The following is a 24,880-nucleotide window of genomic DNA, read 5'->3' on the forward strand; positions in this document are numbered from 1 at the left end:
CTTCGTGCCATACAAGAAAGGGTGAAACTTGGTAACAGCGTAGACAATGGCCAAAGCCTCTTTTTCCACCTGGGAGTAATGGGCCTGCGCGGGACTAAGCGTTTTCGACGCAAACGCCAGTGGTTGCTCGGAACCATCTGCGTTGCGATGGGCCAGGACCGCCCCCACCCCATACTGCGAAGCATCCGTAGCCAGGACCAACGGCTTATGGGGATCAAAAGTAGCCAAACAAGGGGCTGACGTGAGGAGGCCCTTCAACGAGGTGAACGCTCGCTCGCATGCAGGTGACCAATCAAAAGGAACACCCTTGTGCAGAAGGCAGTACAGGGGGTGGGCTATAGTGGAAGCCCTGGGAATGAACCGGTGGGAATAGGCTATCTTGCCTAAAAAAGCTTGTAACTCCTTCAGCGAAGTGGGCCGAGGAAGGTTGACGATACCTTGGACCAAACTTCCTAGTGGCTGGATGCCGTGCCGAGATATGGTGTAGCCCACATACTCAATGGACGGTTGGAAGAAGGTTGACTTATGCAGGTTGCAACGCAAGCCCACAGACCTGAATTTGAGAAAGAGGGTGCGAAGGTTGTGCAAGTGGTCCGTCGTGCTGCGGCCTGTGACAATGATGTCATCCAGGTAATTAATACAATGAGGGATTGTCGACGTGACATGCTCCAGATAACGCTGGAATATCGCCGGGGCACTGGATATCCCAAAAGCCAACCGCTGGTATTGGTAAAGGCCAAACGGGGTGTTGACGACTGCCAGCCGTTTGGAGTCCTCATCAAGTGGTATCTGATGATAAGCCTCTGACAGATCAATTTCCGAAAAATAGTGGCCTCCCGCCACGGCGGAGAACAATTCATCAGCATGAGGCAAAGGATAGGTGTCCACCACCAATTGGGAATTAATGGTGGCCTTAAAATCGCCACAAAGACGTAATTTTCCCGAGGGCTTCTTGACAATAACGAGGGGCGAAGCCCACTCACTGGAAGAAATGGGAAGAACGACCCCCAGGGCTGTCAGCCGGTCGAGCTCTTCCTTTACCTGAGGGCGGAGAGCCAAGGGGATCTGCCTCGCGCGTAGAAAACGCGGGCGAGCAGACGCCTTCAACGTTAAGTGAGCTTCAAAATCTGAAACACGCCCCAGGCCCTCCTCAAAAATATCTGGAAAGTCTGAGATCAAAGATTCCAATGAGTGATAGGGAACGTCTTCGGAGACCAACTGTATGGTGTCAGCGATAGAAAAACCGAAAGCTTGAAAGGCATCCAGGCCAAAAAGGTTAGCGGAGCTCGCATCACTGACAACAATAAAAGTAATAGGCCGAGTGACTGATTTGTAAGTCACATCGGTAGTGAATTGACCCAGGAGGGGAATGAACTGTTTACCATAACCGCGTAGACGCCGGTAAACTGGCGCCAACGGGGGCGATCCAAGGTCGGAATACGTTTGTGCATTCAACAACGAAACTGCCGCGCCCGTATCTACCTGCAGTTGTAACCGGCGCGACCGAACCGACACCTCGATAAAGAGTTTGCGTGCCGATGCGACGGGAGTCTGGCCCGATGAAACTTCCTGAATGTCAACGTCCATGTCCTCTGTACTTGCTTCCTTCGATTCCTTTGAGGCTGAGCGGCAAACTTTAGCAATGTGACCGTTTTTATGACATTTGCGACAAACGGCCCAACGCTGGGGGCACTTTGACCGATCGTGATGTATATAGCACGACGCACAGGACGGCAACAGGGGCCGGCGGCCGGAATTCTGTTTACGCGCCGCGCGGGAGCGGCCGTAACGGCCGGATTGTACCGCTCGCACGTCGTCCACCCCGGACACAGTGGACGCGGCCGCGCCGCCCTGAACCTCCGCGACGTCGCACCACGCCTCCAGCTGTTGACCTGCTGCGTGAGAGACTTCATACGATTGAGCAATGGACAGGACTTCCTCGAGGGAAGGGTCTTCTAACTGCAGGGCCCGTTGCCGGACCTCCCGATCAGGGGCCGAACGAACAATGACGTCGCGGACCATAACATGGGCATACGACTCCCGCGACTGCTCCGTGACAAAATGACACTTGCGACTAAGACCGTGCAGGGTAGCGGCCCACGCCCGGTAAGACTGATGGGGCTGTTTCTTGCATTGATAGAACTCGACCCTAGCCGCCACAACATGGGTGCGGCGGCGATAATATGAAGACAGCAATGAACACAATGCGTCAAACGACAAGGACGAGGGTTCCTGCAACGGCGCCAGCTGCCGCAAAACTTGATACAGCGAGGGAGATATCCAAGACAAGAAGAGAGCACGACATACCTCCGCATCGGCAACATGAAACGCCTGGAAATGCTGCCGAAGGCGATGTTCATATGCGTCCCAATCCTCTGCCGTCTCGTCATACGGGGGAAAGGGAGGAGGGAACTGCGCCGGAGCAGACGGCGCGGAGAGCAACGCCGGAAGCACTTGTTTCATGGTGGCCATGAGCTCCGTCTGCTGCGCAACCAAAACCCGCAACAAATCCTCCATGCCGTGGAGAAACTGCGAAACCGGAACAACGACGCAACACGCGAAAGAACGACCCTACTCGTCGCCAATTGTGTAGTAACACTGTTCACGTTACGTCGCACTTCACTTAGCGTAGACCGGGACTGTGTCCTAGGCATGCCCGATGTTGACTGACTGCGCACGGCCTGTCCTGCCGGAGTTGTTGTTGTTGTTCTTGTTGTTACGCCGGCAGAGGTCGTGTCCGAATTCTCGCGTGCCCTCTGGTGGACGGGACTCTACTGGCGGCGACTACCGTTCGTGACGCGCCGTGCCAATGTGCGCCTCCCGCGATCTTTCTGGTGGCTACTACAGTTTTAATGAAGTATTATGTGATCAAGACATTGTCTTTTATAATCCACTGCAATTATCTACCTTTATGAGTTATGATAAGGATTAGGAATTGCTGCAGTAAGATGTCACAAATCAGGTACTATCCAGGGCTTAGCTCTTGAAACATTACCTAATGGTTATAAAACTTACATGAGTGTTCATATTAAATTTCTTATGTTTTCTATTAATCATTTCAAAGTAAAAACTTTCCAGTTTAAATCTCTTTGTTATTTTGTGATTCAAGCTGAACTTTATAGCTTTTATTTGATTGTTTAAAACTGCGGTACACTGTTAGTAGCCATTAACTTAGAGACTTATCAGGTTTCGATCTAACTTGTTTTAAATTTTATTTTTAAATAGTGATATTTTTAGCTGTATTTCAAAACTTGTGGACATTATGAGATTTCAAATACATGTTAAACAGGAGCAGCAGTTGAGTGTGTGGCAAATATTCATAATATTTATCATCAGGTTTTTCTACTTGTCAGTTTTTATGCTTTCTTATAATTATTTCGTAACTGCCTGTTGCAGTGTGTGGTTGCAGTTGCCTGAAATGGCTTCGTGCAATGTCATATTCAGATTTTCATACTTATTCGTCAACCTGATCTGTGAGATTATGATAACTTGTGTACGTGATGATGAATCGCATCTCGTGTGGAAGTATCCATTAGTATCTGGTTATTGCTGTGTATTAAGTGCATTTATTTCACTGGCATCATTTTTTGTGTGATGAAATATGAAATAAAAGTGCCAGACCCATGATTCTGAATCAGAACACATCAAGAAAGAATGCTGGACTAGGAGTTTGATGGGAAATGGCCAATTGTTGAGGTAGTTTGGCAACGGCGAATGGTTTGTATGTGACAGAGCACTCTGATTGGAAGAAACCAGCTCCAGTGCATTAAGTGTCAGCTTTCAAGTAATTTTAATCAGACTATAGTGTTAACATTGATGAGACATCATTTTTTAATCTTACTTATGCCACTATACTTAAAAACCAAATGATATTTTTTTCTTTTGTAAGAGCTACCAATTTTTAAGTAGAAATTCGTTGATAAAGTAGAAGGATTTGTCTAGGAGAAATGAGTTTAGGTAGATAGGTTGAGGAACCTTAGAAAGCAGGGGCAGGTCACTTAAGCCCAATCTGAAACAGGTGGCTCCCTCTCATCCTGAAATCTGAGTTCCCTGCTGCTCCTTTCTAACCTACACCAACTTATCTCTCTTTCTTCCCCCAGGAAGAAACTAATGTTTCCAAAATCTGGCATTAGTGTTTTCACTGTTAAATGTATCTCTTGGCAATAAGGGAAACTGATCTCCTAAAGGTAGGTACTGGCCAGACATTCTTCTCTTTGCAATTTTATAGTGTTCACAAAGGAATTTCCATTTTGATTCAATTAAAAATAAATGTACCCTTCTCATGATTGTGCTAGGACCTTGAAATGTTTTTATTATATTGATCCTGTGTGAGAAATAACACAGCAGTTGTAACACTGTTCTTAAAAAAAAAAAAAAGATTTTGTTTCCTTTTATTGTGACAGAAATGACCAACTTACATTAGTGTCTCCTACTATACACTATTGGACTTACAAATGAATGAATGAATGTATAAATCAGTGAAAATACGTGATCACGTAACTGAACAAGCTGACACAGTGATTTAGGCAGTTAATCACTATTACTTGACACGAGGCTTAAATGTCATCACTCCTGTTGGTTTAGTTTTCCTGGAGTTGCCATTAATCACTTTAGCTGAATTTTGGAATGGTTCGTTTATTTATACAGCTGTGACTGTGTGACAGAGAAATAATTGAGGACCAAAGCAGCACACCAAACTGCTTCTCTTGATTGGTGACAGTAAGCCACTAATTTACCAGCCATAAAAAGGTCATTTATGTGTAAAGTGTTTGACATAATTATCCACAATCTGGTCCCCTGTATGTGAAATTGTTCCAGTTGTTAATATAATTTATAATCAGTTCATTCGTACATTGCTCCATTTTAGGCAGAGAACTATCAAACAGATCAGAGTGAATTAAGCAGATCACAAACTATATAATTCGAAAGTCGGTTTGGTGTGTGAGTAACATTTTGGATAATTTGAAAATGGTGTTGAGGAATAAAATCTTAAGGTACTATGTCATTGACCATATCCTCTATTACCTCACTGTGAAAACATTTCCAAATATATGCTGTGAGACATTGTATTTTTCTTGTATTGCCTGCCAAGGAAGTCGTCAGAACATGTGCTGTTTTGAGTGCAGAAGACTATTATGATAAATGATCACAACTGAAATAGGATCCACACACACACAGCAGTTGTGCATATATTATGCTTTCTTGCTCTCTCACTTAACTTGTGAAAATGTCCTATCAGGCAACTCCTCTGGTGCAAGAACAGTACTTACGTGGGTGGGGGGTGGGGGGGGGGGGGGGGGGGGAGGGCAAGGAGGAGGTGAGGGGAGGGAAGCAAACAGTTCAAGCATTCCAAAAGAGAGAGGCATGCTGGCCACATTTCAAAGAAAGAAAAATACCTTCTCTCTATAGTAAACCACCCAGTCGCTTCACAGTGAAAAAGCAGCCATAGTTCTATCTATGATTACCCGTCTGGGTAGCTGTGTGTGTTAAAGCATCGCTTCCAGGATGGGAATGTGCACCGACCCCATATCGAATTTGTGCAGTTGATTAAGCATGCTGGCAAGACCAGATGGGGTTTTCAGGCAGTTCCTTACACCCCACTAGGTGAATGCTGGTCTGGTACCCAAGTCCCTTCTCAGCAACAAAATTTGCAAACATTTAAAAAACTTTGCTCACTTCCTCATAAATAACCCTAAATGCATAGAGGTGGGTTACACATGTTTTGTCATGGGGGGGTTAATGGAGTGGCAACAGGAAGGGCATCTGGCCACCTCTTAAATTAATAATGCCAAATATGTAAGTAATCATGCTGACCTTGTGCCAATGAGGGACAAAGACACAAGAAAAAGAAGAAGAAATTGTATTTGCAATTGTGGAATAAGGAACATAAATGAGATAGTTTTAGAATATACTAGATTAATTAAGTCATAAGATAGTTTTAAATATACTAGCATAAAGCTGTAAAACAGGTTGACCTTGATACTGAGAGACCTGTTGAGACCTACCATACAATTCCTATAAAAGGCATGCACAGAACCTATAAATCAATAGCTTTTTTATGTGGTAGAAGAATTTTATAAAAATGTGGTATCCTAAACCTAACAAGTAATTTTAAATTTTAAATCTAAACATAATTTGTAATTTCAACATAAAATCCCATTATGATATAATATTAATACCATACCCAAATCATATCCTTGATCAGTGGTTGATGAATAAATATGAAAATCTGAATATGAATCATTCATACTGCTTATGCCATGTTAATATTCCAAACAACTGGATCCTCTTTTTTTTCCTTCTACCTGATAATATGCCCAGTGATACAAAAACACCATCTTAATTTGTGTTATCTCTCACTGAAACTCTTTCATAGTCTAGCTCCATAATTCAACACTTGTATTCTTATGGCTTAGTTGTATTAAAGAACTTATTTCAAATGGTTGACGAACCAAATTACACTACTGAGACTCTGCTGTTTGCACTTCTAATTTGTGAAAATATAGTCTGAACATTCTGCTATAAGTGACCAAGAATTATGTATAGTCATTATAAGATAAGGTTAGGATATACTAAATGCATTTCAATTATCTCCATTTCTGTGTTCCATGGTACATTTCAATGACAGTCTTTGATAAAGTGCAACAGGATATTCTCTCTAGAGTGTCTTCATCTGCACTACCAGACTAGTTGGATCTGTTGCTTTCAATTACTCCTACAGATAAAATGAATATCTACTATCCTGAACATACCATTAACTTCATCAATAATAAGCTATTTTATTTCCATCTATGACACTTTCTTTAGCCACTTATATTGGACAGTTGTGTTTTTTGTATGCAAATATGTCATCATATCTGAAGTTCAAGAACTTCCTGTCACACTTAACTGACAAATTCTTTTTGCACTCGCAATACTTACATTGTAATATGTTTCATGTGATGAAAATTTTTCAGGAGGAGGGGTGTAACTGGTGACTTACTTGTAAATGGCCTGCAACGAGACCCACATGAATTCCAAAGTATGTCCTGTTACATCATGCAAGATGACAAATTGCAGCCACACTTGTCAGTAAGTGAGGCCATGACCTTTGCTGCTAATCTGAAAATTCCTGATCATCATCGTAAACATGATAAGGTAAACAATCACTTTAGTTTCTTTTTATTGAAGTGTGTGTTAATGAGGACTACATATTAAACCCCACTTAGAAGTGTGAATAAAGAGAAAAATGAATTTTATTTGAAATATCAGTGAATGTAGTTTACCTATACCACAATATCCTTTGCTAAAGGCAATTAGTTTTTGAACATGAATCTTCCATCTTCAGAGTATTTAACAATCTTTAATAGAGGGCACTGTGACAGAAGTGAACTACAGTTACTGTAATTAAATGACACATGGATAATGTTATGAGGTAATGATGGTTAGTCAAATTTTTTTCTATATTTCTTGTTTTAATTTAACTGAATCTTAAGTGTTTATACAGTGGTCTAAGAATAATTATGGGGAAGTGGATAGGATGTCACACCAAGAATGTTGAATCTAAAATCAGCCTTCTGCAGATGAAACTGTCAATGTGTACTCTTTTGTGCTTCAAATTGACGTGACAAAAGTCATGGGATACCTCCTGATATTGTGCTGGACCTCCTTTTGCTGAGCATAGTGCAGCTACTTGACACGGCATGAACTCAACAAATTGTTGGAAGTCCCCTGCAGAAGTACTTGCCCATGCTGCCTCTATAGCCATCCATAATTGTAAAAGCGTTACTGGTGCAGGATTTTCTGCATGAACTGACCTATTGATTTGACCCGTAAATGTTTGATGGGGTTCATGTCAAGTGATCTGGCTGGCCAAATCATTCACTCAAACCGTTCAGAATGTTCTTCAAATCAATCATGAAAAACTGGGGCCCAGTGACATGGCACATTTGTCATCCATAAAAATTCCATAATTGTTTGGGAATATGAAGTCCATGAATGGCTACAAATGGTCTCCAAGTATTTGACCATAACCATTCCAGTCAGTGATTGGTTCAGTTGGATCAGAAGATCCAGTCCATTCCATGTAACCCAGACCACACCTTTACAGAGCCACCACCAGCTTGCACGGTGCCTTGTTGATAACTCTATTGCTTTGTGGTTTCTGCACGCCACACTTGAATCCTAGAATCAGCTCTTATCGACTAAAATCAGGACTCATCTGACCAGACCATAGTTTTCCAGTGATCTAGGGTCCAACCAGTATGGTTGCGAGCCTAGGAGAAGCACTGCAGGTGATGTCGTGCTGTTAGCAAAGGCACACAAGTTGGTCGTCTGCTGCCATAGACCATTATTGCAAAATTTCCCCACATTGTCTTAAGGGATATGTTCGTTGTACATCCCACATTGATTTCTGTGGTTATTTCAGTGCTGCTTGTCTTTGAACACTGACAATTCTACACAAATGCCGCTGCTCTAGGTCATTAAGTGAAGGCCACTGTGTCTGTGGTCCAAGGTAATGCCTGAAATTTGGTATTCTTGGGACACTCTTGACACTGTGGTCTTGGAATGCTGAATTTGCTAATAATTTTTGAAATGTAATGTCCCATGCATCTAGTTCCAACGACCATTCCACATTCAAAGTATCTTAATTCTCATCATGTGTCCATAACCACATCAGAAATCTTTTCTCATGAATCACCTGAGTACAAATGGCAGCTCCACCAATGCGCTACTGTTTTAAACCTTGATGATATTATATGATATTAGAGCCATCTGTATATGTGCATATCTCTATCTCAAGACTTTCGTCAGCTCTCTGTAGAATAGTTAATCTAACAGAAATATTCAAGAGCTATCCTTCATAATTAATATGCTGTGGTAAAAGAAGGTGTGCTTATGTCTTTTGTTTATGGAAATGAGCATATGACATTGTGGGCTGGGACTCCCCCATTCAGGGAAGTTCGGTTTCCGAGGGCAATTACTTGGAGGTGGGATGAAAGGATGATGAGGACAACACAACACCCAGTCCCTGAGTGGAGAAAATCTCCTGAATTAGCTGGGAATCAAACCTGGGCCCCTTGGCGTGGCATTCTGGCATTCTGCTGTGCTAACCACTCAGCCCTGGGGGGGGTGGGGGGCGAGACACGTCTTTTGTTTAGATTTTGACTTTAGTTTTAAATATTTTTGTTGGCTGTAATCTCGCAGCAATTCATTTAAAATTCTTTCAACAAAAAAACTAACTTTTAAAATTTTTTTGATGTTTAATAAAAGTAAAAAACGAAGAAATTCCAAATTTCCCATTCTTCCTGACTTTCTATTGGGCTACTGCATCTGCAGTCATTAAGCTTGCGCTTCTTCTAACAGCGAATAATTAGCTGAAAGGTTTTGAAATAGAGGTTTATAATCATAAATTACACTTTTTTAACCTTAAAATAACAAAGACATTGTTGCCAGTGGTACTCCATGTCCAAAACACTGAATGATGACATAGCTTTTGCACGAACAGGTTCCTTTTTCAGAATGACATCAGACAAACATGATGGGGGAGGTAGGGTGCAAGTTGGAGCACCATAAGTTAGCAAACAAAACATTAACAATACATCCAGTGTAATAGAAGACAGAAGAAATAAGTTAAATAAAAAGTAACGAACCATGAAATAAAAAAAAAAAAAAAAAAAAAATGAACAAGCTTCAGAGTTTAGGAGAATTGATCTGTGTGGTATAATATGCACTCGGATATCGTTTATTTTTATTTTGTAACATATTTCATGAATCCACAAGCACATGTAGATGCAAGGTTGTAGAATGAGTTAAAACATATATTTTATTACCTGCACATCATTTGCATTACATTAATTTACATATATCTAAGTTATAATTAGACACAAAGATAAGAAGAGGTGTAATTATGAGTTGTAGATCATAAGTAATAGATCACATAAAGATTCTGAGTGATTTCTTTAAAAAATAGGACAATATAATGAGTTGTAGGATACAACAACATATCTGTGGATCACTATTAATGGATATTCCACATGTAATGTATTACGGTTTAATAAGAAGGAAAGAGAAACATTATTCATACACACCAACATTTACACATGTCTAGTTTGACAAGGATCGGTTTGGTAAATACTTTCTTGATGCTGGTTATTTGGCCTAGAAGTTGGTGTCACAACACATAACTGAAATCAAGCAAGGTGGCGCAGTGGTTAGCACACAGCACTCACATTCGGGAGGACGATGGTTCAAACCCAGGTCCAACCATCCTGAATTAGGTTTTCCATGATTTCCTTAAATCGCTTCAAGTAAATACTGGGATGGTTACTGGGAAAAGGCATGGCCGATTTCCTCCCCATTCTTCCGTAATCCAATGGCACCGACAATCTTACTGTTTGGTTCCCACCCCCGAATCAACCATAACTGGAAAACCAATTTTTGGAAAAATCTATTTGTTTGGTTAACATTTCTTTGCAATCAATGTCGTTAGAGAGAATACTCAATATGGCTACTCCTTAGAAAATAAGTGATAATGAAAGTCTTCTATTTTTTATGCATCCTATATTACATGTACATTTACAGTTTGCATTGTTATCCTGCAGGATCGAATAAAATTCAGTTTAATTTACCATTATGATAACTGAATGGAAATAACCAAAATAGGTAGACTTTAAAATACTGATATCTTTCATATTGTAAATACATTTTTGCTGACAGCTCAGGTCTTGCTGGATGGCAACTTACCATACTACATTTCGCCGTCACACAGTATTCTGTTTACACTTAATACCATTCCATATTTTATTGTAAATTTTATGCATCTTTGTGTAGCTTTTCCCTGTGACTAGACTGTACATGGTACAAATGCAGCTTAAGTATTTCACTATATGCCTCACACCACAGACTTGTCTTGGTCACTGATTGATGTATCTTTATAAGCTACTACATAGTGCTTGTTGCTGTATGGCATAAAGCTCCATTTAACATTGCTATTATACACATTTTACAATGCTTTGAAAATATTATATTTTGATCAGGAAAAATAGTGTTATTTTTATAATACAGGGTGTACATAAAGTCTTGGAACACTTTCAATTATTTATTGCACAAGAACTAAACACTGTAGAGATATCATACATACATCATTTTGAAGAGAAACCCTGAAAGTAATTTTTCATGTACACTGCCACAGTGTAGTTTGGTAACTTGCCAATAGTCGGTGCTAGTCCAAACATGGCGAGTTCAGGTGAGGAGCGAGCTTTCTGTGTGTTGGAGTTCGACAAAACCGAGTGTGCTACAGCAGTTCAGTGGATGTTTAGAACCAAGTACAGTAACAAGCCACCAACAAGGAAGGCCATTTACCACTGGCACAACAAATTCGTTACAATGAGTGCCCAGCAAAGAGAAGCAGACTTCCCACTGTGAGTGAAGTGAATGTGGAGCGTGTACGAGAGACATTCATAAGGAGGCCGAAGAAATCAGTGCATCGTGCATCCTGTGCACTTGAAATCACACCAATAACATTCATCTTCCAGCAGGATGGGACTCCACCCCATTTTCAATGTGAAGTTTGTGGGTACCTGACCACGGAGCTGCAGCAGTGATGGATAGGCTGTGCTACAGAAGGGGACAGCTGTTTCATGAAATGGCCTCCCTGATCACCAGATCTCACTCCATGTGAGTTTTTTCTGTGGGGACAGATTAAAGATCTGGTGTATGTATCGCCTCTACCACATGATGTGGCAGAGCTCTGGGAGAGAATATGGGAAGCAACTGCCATGGTCAAAGATGCAATGGTGGGATGGGTATGCCAAGAATTCGATTACCGTATTGACGTCTGCCAGGTCACTCATGGTTCACATATCGAATGTTTGTAACCCTTGCAGAGTTTATCTTCAAAATGCAATATGTACGGTATCTATACAATGTTTAGTTCTTGTGCAATAAATAATTGAAAGTGTTCCCGGACTTTATGTATAGCCTGTATAAAAAGCAATTTTGTAGTCATAGGACTACAGACAGTCCAAGAAATGTTATTTTAAACATAGACCAGTTTCAGTCTTGTTTCCCATATTTTTTCCATTAAGCTCCTTCTTTATCCTCCCTCATCTCAGCCTACCTTTGTATTATTCTACTTAATAATTTACCATATGATACATATAATTCCAGCATATGTTTCATTATATGTTTACTTTTTAATATTTCAGAAGTAGCTCAGATTCCATGGTACTGAAAATATGTAACAAATGGAAACTTAAACCAATTATGTTACGTTGCATAAGTGTGGTGTTTCATTATTGTTATTTATCAATTTCACACCACTTTTATACTAGGTAGTTGTTAATTTACTATCAGTTAAACTGATGTATGGAGTTTTCAGAGTTTGTGTCTAGGGAAGAAATTTTGGTTTCAGCCATGCCTTACTTTTATAATGTTAGTCATTGGTTTCCTGTTTTAATAAATTGTACTCTTAATAGTAGACATAGCAATACATGCAATCACTGAATTTTACAACTAGCATTTAAAAATTATTTTTGTAAAATTATATGATAAATTTTATGTAATCTTCATTAATGCAATTATTCATGCAATGAAACAGGTTAAGTCACAATTGTTTCATTACACCATGACCCTAGTGCCTCCTAGCAGTTTATCCCACTGGTATCATTTTTGATCCTTGAAGGTAGTTTGCACTTGTCTATTGTTAAGGAATGTTGACTAGATACCATGTATCCATTTGAGTAAGTTTCTACTGGCTCTTAATAATGACATTAAGTATTTGGTAAGCTTTATACTATATTTTACTTTCTGTATCATGTTTCCATTTAATCATGAAAAAGCAGTGTGCGATTTGCAGGGGGGGGGATGGGGGGATTTCCCCCCCTCTGCATGAGACCATCCCCTCCTCTGGTTTTAGTTTATGCATCCCAACCTGGGATGTTTATTTCCCATGCACTGGAGTAAAACTTTACATATAATTTAAATTTGTGGAGCCGAACACTGAAAGTTTTTAATACAGTCGTACTATTAATACTATTAATATGTTTGCTTATTAATTTTGAAAAAGTGTTATGTAGTAGGTAAGCATTTCAAAACATTTAGAACTAAATGACAAGCCGACGCGCGAAACATTTCCGTAGCATGCCACAATGTTGAGAGATGTCGCCCCAGCATAAACGAGGCTTTACAGCCAGGTCTGTATTGTATGGTGGATGTGATGTGTTGCGTACGAAACTAAAACCTGCAATCAGATCCATACATCGTGGAAAACTGTGAAGAGGTGTCATCCTGCAGAAAGATAATGCTCGCCCACATTCTGCCAAACGGACAGCCAATAAAGAAGTTGAGATTCGAGGTGCTGGAACATCCACCATACAGTCCAGACCTGGCTCCAAGTGATTTTTACATGTTTGGATCCTTAATGGAAGCACTACAGGGAAGAAGATTTGAAAGCGATGAAGACATCACTGCTGCAGTGCAAAATTGGTTACAGATGCAACCGATAAACGTATTTTCTGATGAAATAAAAAAACTCGTAAAATGTCAGGAAAATTGCATTGAAGTCCAGGGAGGTTACATAGAAAAATAACGCATGTTTCAGTTTTCTATCATCAGAATAAGTACAGCTTTTCATAAATGTACATTTACTTTTTGGATTCCCCTCATATACCTGTATGTAGATGATTTTGTAAATAGGCTTTACCTATAATGTACTTTTAAAGATATAACAAGGGATGGCTTTTCTGATCGTGCTTATGCGTGAATAGTGAGTTTCGGCATTAACATCTATTTATAAATAACTGTTTAACCATGGGTAACGCCATGGTCCAAGCTAGTAACATATATAACTATACTAACCCCCTAAGACATTCCCCCTACTCGTAAAAGCACAAATCGAACACTGTGAAAAAGTAACCTATTATGTATTTATATTGATTCAATTTTTGTATTTGTATTTTCTATAGTATTTGATAATAGCATAGGTTGAGGCCTTAAGGCATAGAGGAATAATAAAGTTGTGGTTCAGACATCTCATAGTGTTTTGAGCGCATTCAAAGGCCACTTTGTCACACAGTGCTTATACACACATTGTAGCTGATACACATTTAATTTAATATGTACTCTTTAACACTGAAAAATTTGACTTCGTCTAGGTAGTGTATGAGTTTCTTTGGAACTTCATGTCATGCAGGTTTTTTGGCAGACTTGATACACAAGTACCAAGGTTCTTTTTCTAGAATTGTCAGTTGGTATGGTATGCTTAATATCTCCTTTTCTGGGTTATACAACCTGTGTTGCATTTGAGTGTAGTTTCTATATCACCAAAGTCATTGTCGTTCAATAAGAATGAATGACCAGAAATAGGAAATTTTAGGGTAATCATTTTAAGAGTGATATGTTGCTATGGAGCAATCTTCAACGTCAAAATCATTTTTATGTTTCTGTTCTACTCCCCACAAGAATCAGACCACAAAATTAGTGCTTTAACTTGTTCACTACTGTTGCTAAGGATGTGTATCCTCAGATAAGATCCTATATCTTATCTCCAAGATCAGCAACTCCTTCATTCCACACATAACAGTGAGCCTCATTATTTTTTCCTGTGTGGATTCCACAGTTATACAACCATAGTTGCTGTTTATAAAAAAATTGTATTAGTTGGAATTCAGGGTAAGGATAAAGTTTTTCCAAGTCAGATGTGATGGGTTCCATTTCTGCTTGATGCTATCATATCCTGTTTCAGTAATTTTTGTGCTTCCTCTGCTTTATCTACATGTTTCCTATGATCCTCCTTGTGCCCTTCCTCAGAACTTCATTATATATGGAGTAGATTCCTATATTAAGTCTCTTGCAAACATTCATAATTACCAGTTATGTTTCAACTCCAATATGTAAACAAGGAGAATGTGTGACATTCTTACTTGGATTTGGGTCCATATTGCATATTGCAAATCACTGTCACATGGATACAGCAAATGGTAGTTGGTTCAGACCTCTCTACAGAGCAGCACAGTGTGGAATGGAGTTAGCTCTATTTTGCATGATGTACTACACATATCACAAATAGTTTGCAACAAAGGACCAGAAAAGTGGAAAATGATAGTTGGTTCCCGATTGAATAACTGCATCTGATTGATCCCGTGAATTGCCCAAGACTAGAAATGGAAACAATTGACAGTAGCACAATTACAATTACATCAGTGGAAACTACTTGTAGATAGGTGATAATTAATCACTTAGTTGAATAGTATCACACTCTGCCAAAGTAGATGTTAATAGTGGTTGGCAGACATCATTGTACTCAGATCCCAAACAAGCCCAGTTGTAACACAAACAGTCCAGTGAATAACCGGTGCAATGCAGAATATTGTCAGTACTTCAGTCAGCTGTGGAGATGAAGATGTTCACTTGCTGGTGACATATTGGCCTTAAATCGGCTGGCTGGAAGTCTGACGTGACCTACCAACCACAGATGATGTGTTGTGCACCAATGGCAGAGACCATGCCAAATGTAGGTGTAGTGCAGCATATCAGCAGTGTGGCATCAGCTATCAATATGCCCTACAAGATTATAAGAGATGTAGCAGGGTAAACTGATGTCAGAACAGGACTTGAATTCATTTCTCTGTGATGAGCATTGTGTAAACTTTAGCAGCATGAGTGTGTTTTCCATAAATGAATATCAAATTTAGTTTCTGCCCTTATGCACAGTTCCTTGCTGTAACCTTGTAAAACTACTGCTACTTTATGCAGAGAGGTCAGTAGGAAAGTCATAACCACACTCTCATATAAGTTTCATAAGGAAATCTTCATTTTGAGAAAGTCTGTACTGAAATGCATTTATGTGAGAGGCTACCCTTCTGTGCTGGAGTGGAAATAAATGTGGATCTTTGCTTTTGTGGACTGTGTTCTTAGTCATATCACATACATTAATTCTGTGTCACTTATAGTATATGGAGAAAAGGTGGTGGTGTAATGAATCATTGTATTAAGTTGTGTAATATGCTTGCATGATCAAGATTAGAGATGACTACCTGTGAAAAATTGATTTTTTCATGATATTTGAAGTTTACTCTCATGCACTTTTAACTTTTACATTTCTTATTATCGTAATCATACAGCAGAACCCCAGATACCTGAGCCAACGTTAAAGGAAGTAAGAGATGCAATCAACAAATTGAAAAACCATAAAGCACCAGGATCAGATTGCATAACTGCAGAATTAGTTAAAAGTGGGGGACAGAAATTGGTGGAAGTAGTTCACAAAGTGATAACTAAAGTATGGAACTCAGAGATGTTACCTGAAAAGTGGCAGGAGTTGATTCTGATCCCAATTTTTAAGAAAGGTGACAAAATGGATTGTAGTAATTATAGAGGGATATCACTATTACCAACATGTTCCAAAATTTTTTCAAATATTCTGCTAAGCAGGCTTACACCATATGCGGATGAAATTGTGGGGGATTACCAAGCCGGCTTTCAGAGGAACAGATCAACTATAGACCAAATATTCACTCTGTGTCAAATTTTGGAAAAGAAATGGGAATACAATAAACCAGTTCATAATCTTTTCATAGATTTTACAAAAGCATATGATTCAGTATTGCAGTCAAAATTGTTCAAAATTCTTTTGGAACTTGGACTACCAAAGAAGTATGTTAGACTTATAGAAGCGAGTTTGAAAAACACAAAAGGTAGAGTACGCGTGGGGAAATTGGAGTCAGAAGAATTTGTAATAAAGAACTGACTTAAGCAGGGAGATGCCCTGTCTCTGCCACTTTTTAATTTAGTCCTAGAATATATTGTACAAATGGCAGCAGATAATTCAGAGGGCATGGAGTTAAATGGAAATATTAAGATATTAGGGTATGCAGATGATCTAAACATCATTAGTGATAGGAAAGAATCTGTAACAGCAAATGCGAATGCGTTAATCAAGGCTAGTGAAGATGTAGGTCTAAGGATAAGTCAAGACAAAACTAAATACCTGGTTACTACTAGAATGCCAACAACAGTAGATCAGGAAATGTTAAGAGTTGGAGACATGCAGTTTGAAAAAGTGAACACATTTAAGTATCTAGGCGTGGACATCACTTCGAGAAATGAGATTGAATCTGAACTGAAGAAGAGATTACAGGTGGGAAATGCATGCTACTTCTCACTGAATAGATTACTTTCATCACGGATATTGTCTAGGATTTTAAAGATAAGAATATACAAAACTATTATTCTACCAGTTATGCTGTATGGGTGTGAGACTTGGTCTCTCACTGTGCAAAATGAAAAGCCATTTCGAGTATTTGAAAACAAAATTTTGAGGAAAATTTTCGGAGCAAAAAGGGATGACATTAGCGGAGAGTGATGAAAACTGCATAATGAAGAGGTTCATGAACTCTATTCAAGCCCCAAAATAATCAATATTATTAAATCACGTAGGCTGCGATGGGCGGGTCACGTAGCTTGAATGGATGAGGGCAGGGCAGCGCGCAGAGTACTGGTAGGGCACCTAGAAGGAAAACGTCCTGTGGGGAGACCGAGGCGTAGATGGGAGGACAATGTGAAGGCTGACTTGAGGAGCCTAGGTATTGAAGGTGAATGGAAGGAAATAGCACAAGACAGGGACAGATGGCGAAAATACGTTGCTGCGGTAATGGACTCTCGAGTCTGGTATGACCAGTGAGTAAGTAAGTAAGTAATCCTGTGTAAGAGATATACATGTTTTCAAACCAAAACTTCTAAAATGTAATTCCAAACAATGGAAAATCCAGGATGGAATGTAACAATATTATGAAAATTGCCACTCACCATATAGTGGAGATGCTGAGTTACAGATAGGCAGAACAAAAAGATTCTGACAGTCTTTTTGTTGTGCCTATGCAGAACTCAGCATCTTCGCTATGAGGTGAGTGGCAACTTTTCATAATATTGTTAAAATGTAATTCCTTAATTTCACATCAGAGTAATGAAAAATAGCAGTACGTTTATTCTGGGACACACATAATAAGATAAAATTCTATTTTCTTTTTTTCTGTGTGGTGGGGGTGGGGGAGGGGTGGGGGGTATGTAGTCCCCATTCGGTTTTCTAAAACAAAGAAATACTTGATAAAATTCAGCAGATACTTCAAAGCTGCATCTTGTTGTAATATAATTGTATTAGTAGTAACATTCAAGAAATGAATGTGTTCAACATTTTTCTTGTTGTATTGGTAGACTTTGTGCCATCCATTCTTAGGAACTGTGGTGCTGTTTCATTTGTATTGCTCTATCGGTATTTTTCTTGCAACCTTTTCTCAAAAGGCAAAATAGTATGTACAGTTTCAGTTAATGGTCTGTATATTTTCTATTTTATCAGATTCAAAAAACGCTGCAGTCACTGGGACTTGAAGAATCACGCAAGACTCGAATAGGCAAGCTATCTGGTGGACAACGAAAAAGATTGGCCATAGCACTGGAACTCATCAACAATCCTCCTGTAATGTTCTTTGATGAGCCAACTAGGTGAGGATAATCTCTTTCCTTTGCATTGTGTAAAATGAACAATAGGTTTTTTCAAGAAGAAAATTACAACATATGTGCCAGGATGACTAGAAATCAAGTGGTAATCACAATATGCATTTTGCAGTGGGCTGGACAGTTCTGCTACTAAACAGTGTGTCATGCAACTAAAACTTCTGGCAGAAGAAGGAAGAACTATTGTATGCACCATTCACCAACCAAGTGCATTAATATTTGAAATGTTTGACCATTTGTGCATCATTGCATCTGGCTGTTGTGTGTATCAGGGCTGCACCAGTGAGATGCTGACATTTCTCAGCAATCAAGGACTTAACTGCCCTCCATACCACAACCCTGCAGACTATGGTGAGTTTTTGAATAAATTCTTTGGTTATATTAGGAACTGTTATGTTAAGCAAGAGAAAGACACAGAAACTATTCCAAATTGAAATAATTTATAATAATGTGTAATTGACACATTATGCAAGATCACATTCCCTTTCAGTTCCTCTCCCCTTTTCCTTTTTTCTTCTTGTTCTCTTCTTCAGAAACTGTACTGCTTTAATTTTTGGGTAGGTTATTGAAAGATTTGGTTAGAAAGTAATATACTGCATTGACTAGTCATGCAGACATACTTAACACAAACTTACTTTCTTTGTTGAGAAGCTCTGTGTAAATAGTCAGACAACTTACCAGCAAGTTCCCGTTCTAGTCAATTTTTGACAGAAGTTTCCATGAGTTGTTCTTATGCTGAGGTGCCAAAACTATGAGATACCTCCTAATATCATGTCAGACTTACTTTTGCCTGTTGTAGTGCAGCAACTCAATTTGGCATGGGCTCAACAAGTCATTGGGAGTCCTGTGCAGAAATATTGAGCCATGCTGTTGTCCATAATTGTGAAAGTGTTGCCATTGCAGGATTTTGTGCTCTCACTTATGTCCCACAAATTTTTAGTGGGATTCTTGTGGAGCCATATGGGTGGCCAAATCATTTGCTCAAGTTGTCCAGAATGTTCTTCAAACCAGTTATGAACAGTTTTGGCCCTGTAATGTGGTGCATTGTTATCCTTGAAAATTCCATCATTGTTTGTGAGCTTGAAATCCATGAATGTCTGTAAATTGTCTCAAAGCAGCCAATCATAACATTTCCAGTCAATGATCAGTTCAGTTTAAAGACGTCCAACACCATTCTGGAGACACCACCAGCTTGCACAATGCCTTGTTGACAACTTATGTCCATGACTTTGTGTGATCTCTACTACACTTGGACCCTACCAGCAGCTCTTACCAATTGAAATCAGAAGTCATCTGATCAGACAACAGTTTTCCAGTCATCTAGGGTCCAACCAGTATGGTCACAAGCCCAGGAGAAGAACTGCAGGTGATGTCGTGCTGTTGGCAAAGGCACACAAGTTGGTCATCTGCTGCCATAGACCATTAATGCAAAATTTCACCACACTGTCTTAAGTGACATGTTCGTTGTACATCCAACATTGATTTCTGTGCTTATTTTGCACACTGCTGCTTGTGTGTTAACACTGACAACTCTATGCAAGTGCCGCTACTCTCGGTCGTTAAGTGTAGGCTGTCGCCACCGCATTGTCCATGGAGAGAGGAAATGCCTGAAAGAAATTTGGTATTCTCCACACAGTCTTGACACTCTGGATCTTGGAATACTGAATTCACTAACAATTTCTGAAATGGAATGTCCCACGCATCTAGCTCCAGCTGTCAATCTGTGCTCGAAGTATGTTAATTCCCATCTTGTGGCCATAATCATGTCAATAACATGTCACATGAATCATCTGAGAACAAATGACACCTCTGCCAATGCACTGTCCTTTTATACCTTGTTTATGTGGTACTACCTCCATCTGCACATGCGCATTTCGCTTTCCCCTGACTTTATTACTTCAGTGTAAAACCTCTTATCAGTAAGAAATCTTTTATTACATATAATATATACTGTTTCAAATAACTAGATGATGTACTTTATATGAGGATGACCACTACCAGATAACTCAATACATTATTTCCTCATTTTAACATACAGTAACAGTACAATTGGTTTATAACTGACTTGTTACCCTCAGAGTCTCAGTTCTGACAAATCCTTGGTGTCTTGTAGATTGATGTTTCAGTGAAATAGCTAAAAGACTATTTTCCAGGACTGTGAAAAAGATCTACACAATACAGTTGTTACAGTTAAGTGGTTCTTCCCATATTTATTATTACTGTAAATTCTGCAATGACCAGGTCCAATTTCACAATTGCATATTGTATACAGGTAGGTGCCGCCACACTTCTGTCTCCAACCATAATCCTGATAACACCTCCTCAGTGAAGTGGCACAGTAATTAATGAATGTAGAGGCAATATATCATAACAAGCATAATGTACACATTTTTGTCATGCAAAAAGCTAACAACGTGATTGAAATTTGCAGTGCATTAGTCAGTGCAATGTCAGTTCAAAATTTTTTAAACAACTGATAAGCCCATCGAATTTGAAATATAATCAGTGATTTGGTTTTTGATAGCAAGGAACATTGTAGCAGCAGAAATTCATTGATAGATAAGTGAGGTGTATGGCTCCAATATAATGAGTGACAGAAAATGTAAGTGGGTGAGAGATTTTGAGGATGGAATGGAAAAATGTCCATGGTGAACTGTGATCAGACCAACCACCAGTGATCTTAGTAGATTCGATCAAACCCATGGACAAAAAGATTTGTGAAGACCAGTGATTTCAGTTCCAACTTGTGCTGGAATTTTCAAGTGTGGGTAGAACAACTGTGCACAAAATTGTCTCTGAAAAGTTGCAATTTTGCCCATTGGGTTCCTGGAAAACACAAAATGGGAAGAGTGGCTTGTGCTCTTGATTTCTTTGTTCCAATATCATAAGAAATGTGATCCGTTTTAGAGAAATTTGTCACAGGGAACAGGGCATAAGTTTCTCACATGATACCAGCATCAAAACATCAATCAGTGGGCCAGCATCACATGACATCACAAATCAAAGTCAAGGCCAGCAGACAATTTCAACACTCAGGGGAATGGCAGCCATGTATTGGAATATACATGGTGTCTTGTTAACTGAGTTTATACAGCAAGGAACAAGCAAGTATTGTTGCTGGTTGACAAATCCATATTCCATTCTGCTGTTCAACCGATCAGATCTTTTGAATGGGAACAGATCATCCATCCACTGTATAGTCCAGACTTGGGACTGTGTGATTTTCGCTTGATCTGCTATCTGAAGGAAGTTCTTGGTGGTGAGAGCTTTAAAGCAGATGACGAGGTGAAAGAAGCAGATAAAGACTGGTTATCCCCACAGGCACCAGACATCAATGGCTTACAGGTGCGAAGGCTTGTAGAATGTTATGAAAAATGTTTAAACAAATTTGAAAACTATGTAGAAAGATAGAGAAATATGTAAAGAGTTAAACAAGAACAGTTTTAAAAAAATGTGAGGGTTTATGTTTTGTAAGAAAATGGACCTTACTTTCTGAATAACCATCATATTAGTACTTGCCAGCTTACCTGGGACTGAGCTGTGCAGATGTTCTGTAGCTATTTGCCAGTCGTGGACTTACTTACATGCTGTTATGTATATGAATGCTAGCAGCAGATTTTCAACAAACACTCCCCCCTCCCCCAAAGAAGTGTAGAAGCGTTAGTGCAGACTGTCTCAACATAGATGTTGCTTGTGAGTTTTCAGACTGCACACCTTTTTTGTAGGCTTGTTCTGCATAGGTTGTCCCATAGCTATATCTGAACCCAGACTGAGGATTCTGGCTGGGGTTTGACTAGGTAATGGTAATGGTAAAGGTAAAGATATTTGTTGATATCGGAAGCTACAAGATCATTTGAAAGCAGGCTAGGTTAAATTTTGCTATTCTGAAAAAACTATACAGCAAGGCAGTAATGCAATTTATATTATGGATTAAGAAATTAGAAAAGTTTATAGGACAATTCTCTGCATATATGTTGTGAACATCCTATTTACGAGTATGGTTGTCATCTTGGAAATTTTTTTATTTCATGATAATTTATTCAGAATCCTAATCAGTGACTTAACCAATTAATGAAGTACATCATCTTGTGCATAAAAATTATGGCTACAAAAGTACAATGGCAATGTTGGAATCTAACAAGCACAGGAGTGAGATCTGTAGTTGAAAACTGTGACAGTCTCCACATAATGTTAGTGTAAAGCTGTGCTGTGTATATGTCATCTTATCCAAATATGCTTATTAGCTCACTAGATGTTGCATTTGATGAGTAATAGCATTAAGTTCAATTAATTGTTTTCTTTATATAACAGAGTTTTTAGAAAAATTTATGTTCACTAATATAGCTGATCAGTACATTCAAAATAATAATCTGGATAGTAAATTTAAGTATAACTTAGCCTAATTACCAACTTTATATATAGAGGGAAACATTCCACATGGGAAAAATATATCTAAACACAAAGATGATGTGACTTACCAAACGAAAGCGCTGGCAGGTCGATAGACACACAAACAAACACAAACATACACACAAAATTCAAGCTTTCGCAACCAACGGTTGCTTCATCGGTAAAGAAAAACAAAGATGATGTGATTTACCAAACGAAAGCAGTGGAATGTCGATAGACACACAAACATACACACAAAATTCAATCTTTTGAGACCAACGGTTGCTTCATCAGGAAAGAGGGAAGGAGAGGGAAAGACGTAAGGATGTGGGTTTTACGGGAGAGGGTAAGGAATCATTCCAATCCCGGGAGTGGAAAGACTTACCTTAGGGGGAAAAAGGGACAGGTATAACTTGTGCGCGCACACACACACACACACACACACACACACACACACACACACACACACACACATCCATCTGCACATATACAGACACAAGCAGACATATGTAAAGGCAAAGAGTTTGGGCAGAGATGTCAGTTGAGGTGGAAGTACAGAGGCAAAGATGTTGTTGAATGACAGGTGAGTTATGAGTGGCGGCAACTTGAAATTAGCGGAGGTTGAGAACTGGTGGGTAACGGGAAGAGAGGATATATCGAAGGGCAAGTACCCATCTCCGGAGTTCTGATAAGTTGGTGTTTGTGGGAAGTATCCAGATGACCTGGTCAGTGTAACACTGTGCCAAGATTTGCTGGCCATGCACCAAGGCATGTTTAGCCAAAGGGTGATCCTCATTACCAACAAACACTGTCTGCCTGTTTCCAGAATGAGATTTTCACTCTGCAGCGGAGTGTGCACTGATATGAAACTTCCTGGAAGATTAAAACTATGTACCCGATCGAGACTCAAACTCGGGACCTTTGCTTTTCGTGGGCTCTACCATTTGCCGGCGAAAGGCAAAGGTCCCGAGTTCGAGTCTCGGTCGGGCACACAGTTTTAATCTGCCAGTAAGTTTCATATCAGCACACACTCCACTGCAGAGTGAAAATCTCATTCTGGAAACATCCCCCAGGCTGTGGCTAAGCCATGTCTCCACAGTATCCTTTCTTTCAGGAGTGCTAGTTCTGCAAGGTTCGCAGGAGAGCTTCTGTAAAGTTTGGAAGGTAGGAGACGAGATTCTGGCAGAAGTAAAGCTGTGAGGACCGGGCGTGAGTCGTGCTTCGGTAGCTCAGATGGTAGAGCACTTGCCCGCAAAAGGCAAAGGTCCCGAGTTCGAGTCTCAGTCGGGCACACAGTTTTAATCAGCCAGGAAGTTTCACTGTCTGCCTGTGTTCATTAATGTGAATGGACAGTTTGTTGCTGGCCATTCCCACATAGAAAGCTTCACAGTGTAGGCAGGTCAGTTGGTAAATCACGTGGGTGCTTTCACACGTGGCTCTGCCTTTGATCGTGTACACCTTCCGGGTTACAGGACTGGAGTAGGTGGTGGTGGGAGGGTGCATGGGACAGGTTTTACATCGGGGGCAGTTACAAGGGTAGGAGCCAGAGGGTAGGGAAGGTGGTTTGGGAATTTCATAGGGATGAACCAAGAGGTTACGAGGGTTAGGTGGATGGCAGAAAGACACTCTTGGTGGAGTGGGGAGGATTTCATGAAGGATGGAACTCATTTCAGGGCAGGATTTGAGGAAGTCATATCCCTGCTGGAGAGCCACATTCAGAGTCCGATCCAGTCCCAGAAAGTATCCTGTCACAAGTGGGGCACTTTTGGGGTTCTTCTGTGGGAGGTTCTGGGTTTGAGGGGATGAGGATGTGGCTCTGGTTATTTGCTTCTGTACCAGGTCGGGAGGGTGGTTGCGGGATGCGAAAGCTGTTTTTAGGTTGTTGGTGTAATGGTTCAGGGATTCAGGACTGGAGCAGATTCGTTTGCCACGAAGACCTAGGCTGTAGGGAAGGGACCGTTTGATATGGAATGGATGGCAGCTGTCATAATGGAGGTAC

At 39.9% G+C, this 24,880-nt stretch overlaps 1 protein-coding gene across 4 annotated transcripts in view; it reads left to right on the forward strand.

Moving 5' to 3' along the window:
- Positions 1–24,880, forward strand: part of LOC126092425 (ATP-binding cassette sub-family G member 1-like) — a 325,835-nt gene that overhangs the window by 258,934 nt on the left and 42,021 nt on the right. For all 4 annotated transcript variants that reach the window (XM_049908016.1, XM_049908018.1, XM_049908020.1 and 1 more), the window contains 3 exons: positions 6,957–7,137; positions 18,335–18,480; positions 18,605–18,843. In XM_049908016.1, coding sequence (XP_049763973.1) covers positions 6,957–7,137; positions 18,335–18,480; positions 18,605–18,843 — 566 coding nt within the window. The remainder of the gene's footprint in view (positions 1–6,956; positions 7,138–18,334; positions 18,481–18,604; positions 18,844–24,880) is intronic.

Source organism: Schistocerca cancellata, chromosome 7 (genome assembly GCF_023864275.1).
Source record: "Schistocerca cancellata isolate TAMUIC-IGC-003103 chromosome 7, iqSchCanc2.1, whole genome shotgun sequence".
Lineage (NCBI taxonomy): Eukaryota > Metazoa > Arthropoda > Insecta > Orthoptera > Acrididae > Schistocerca > Schistocerca cancellata.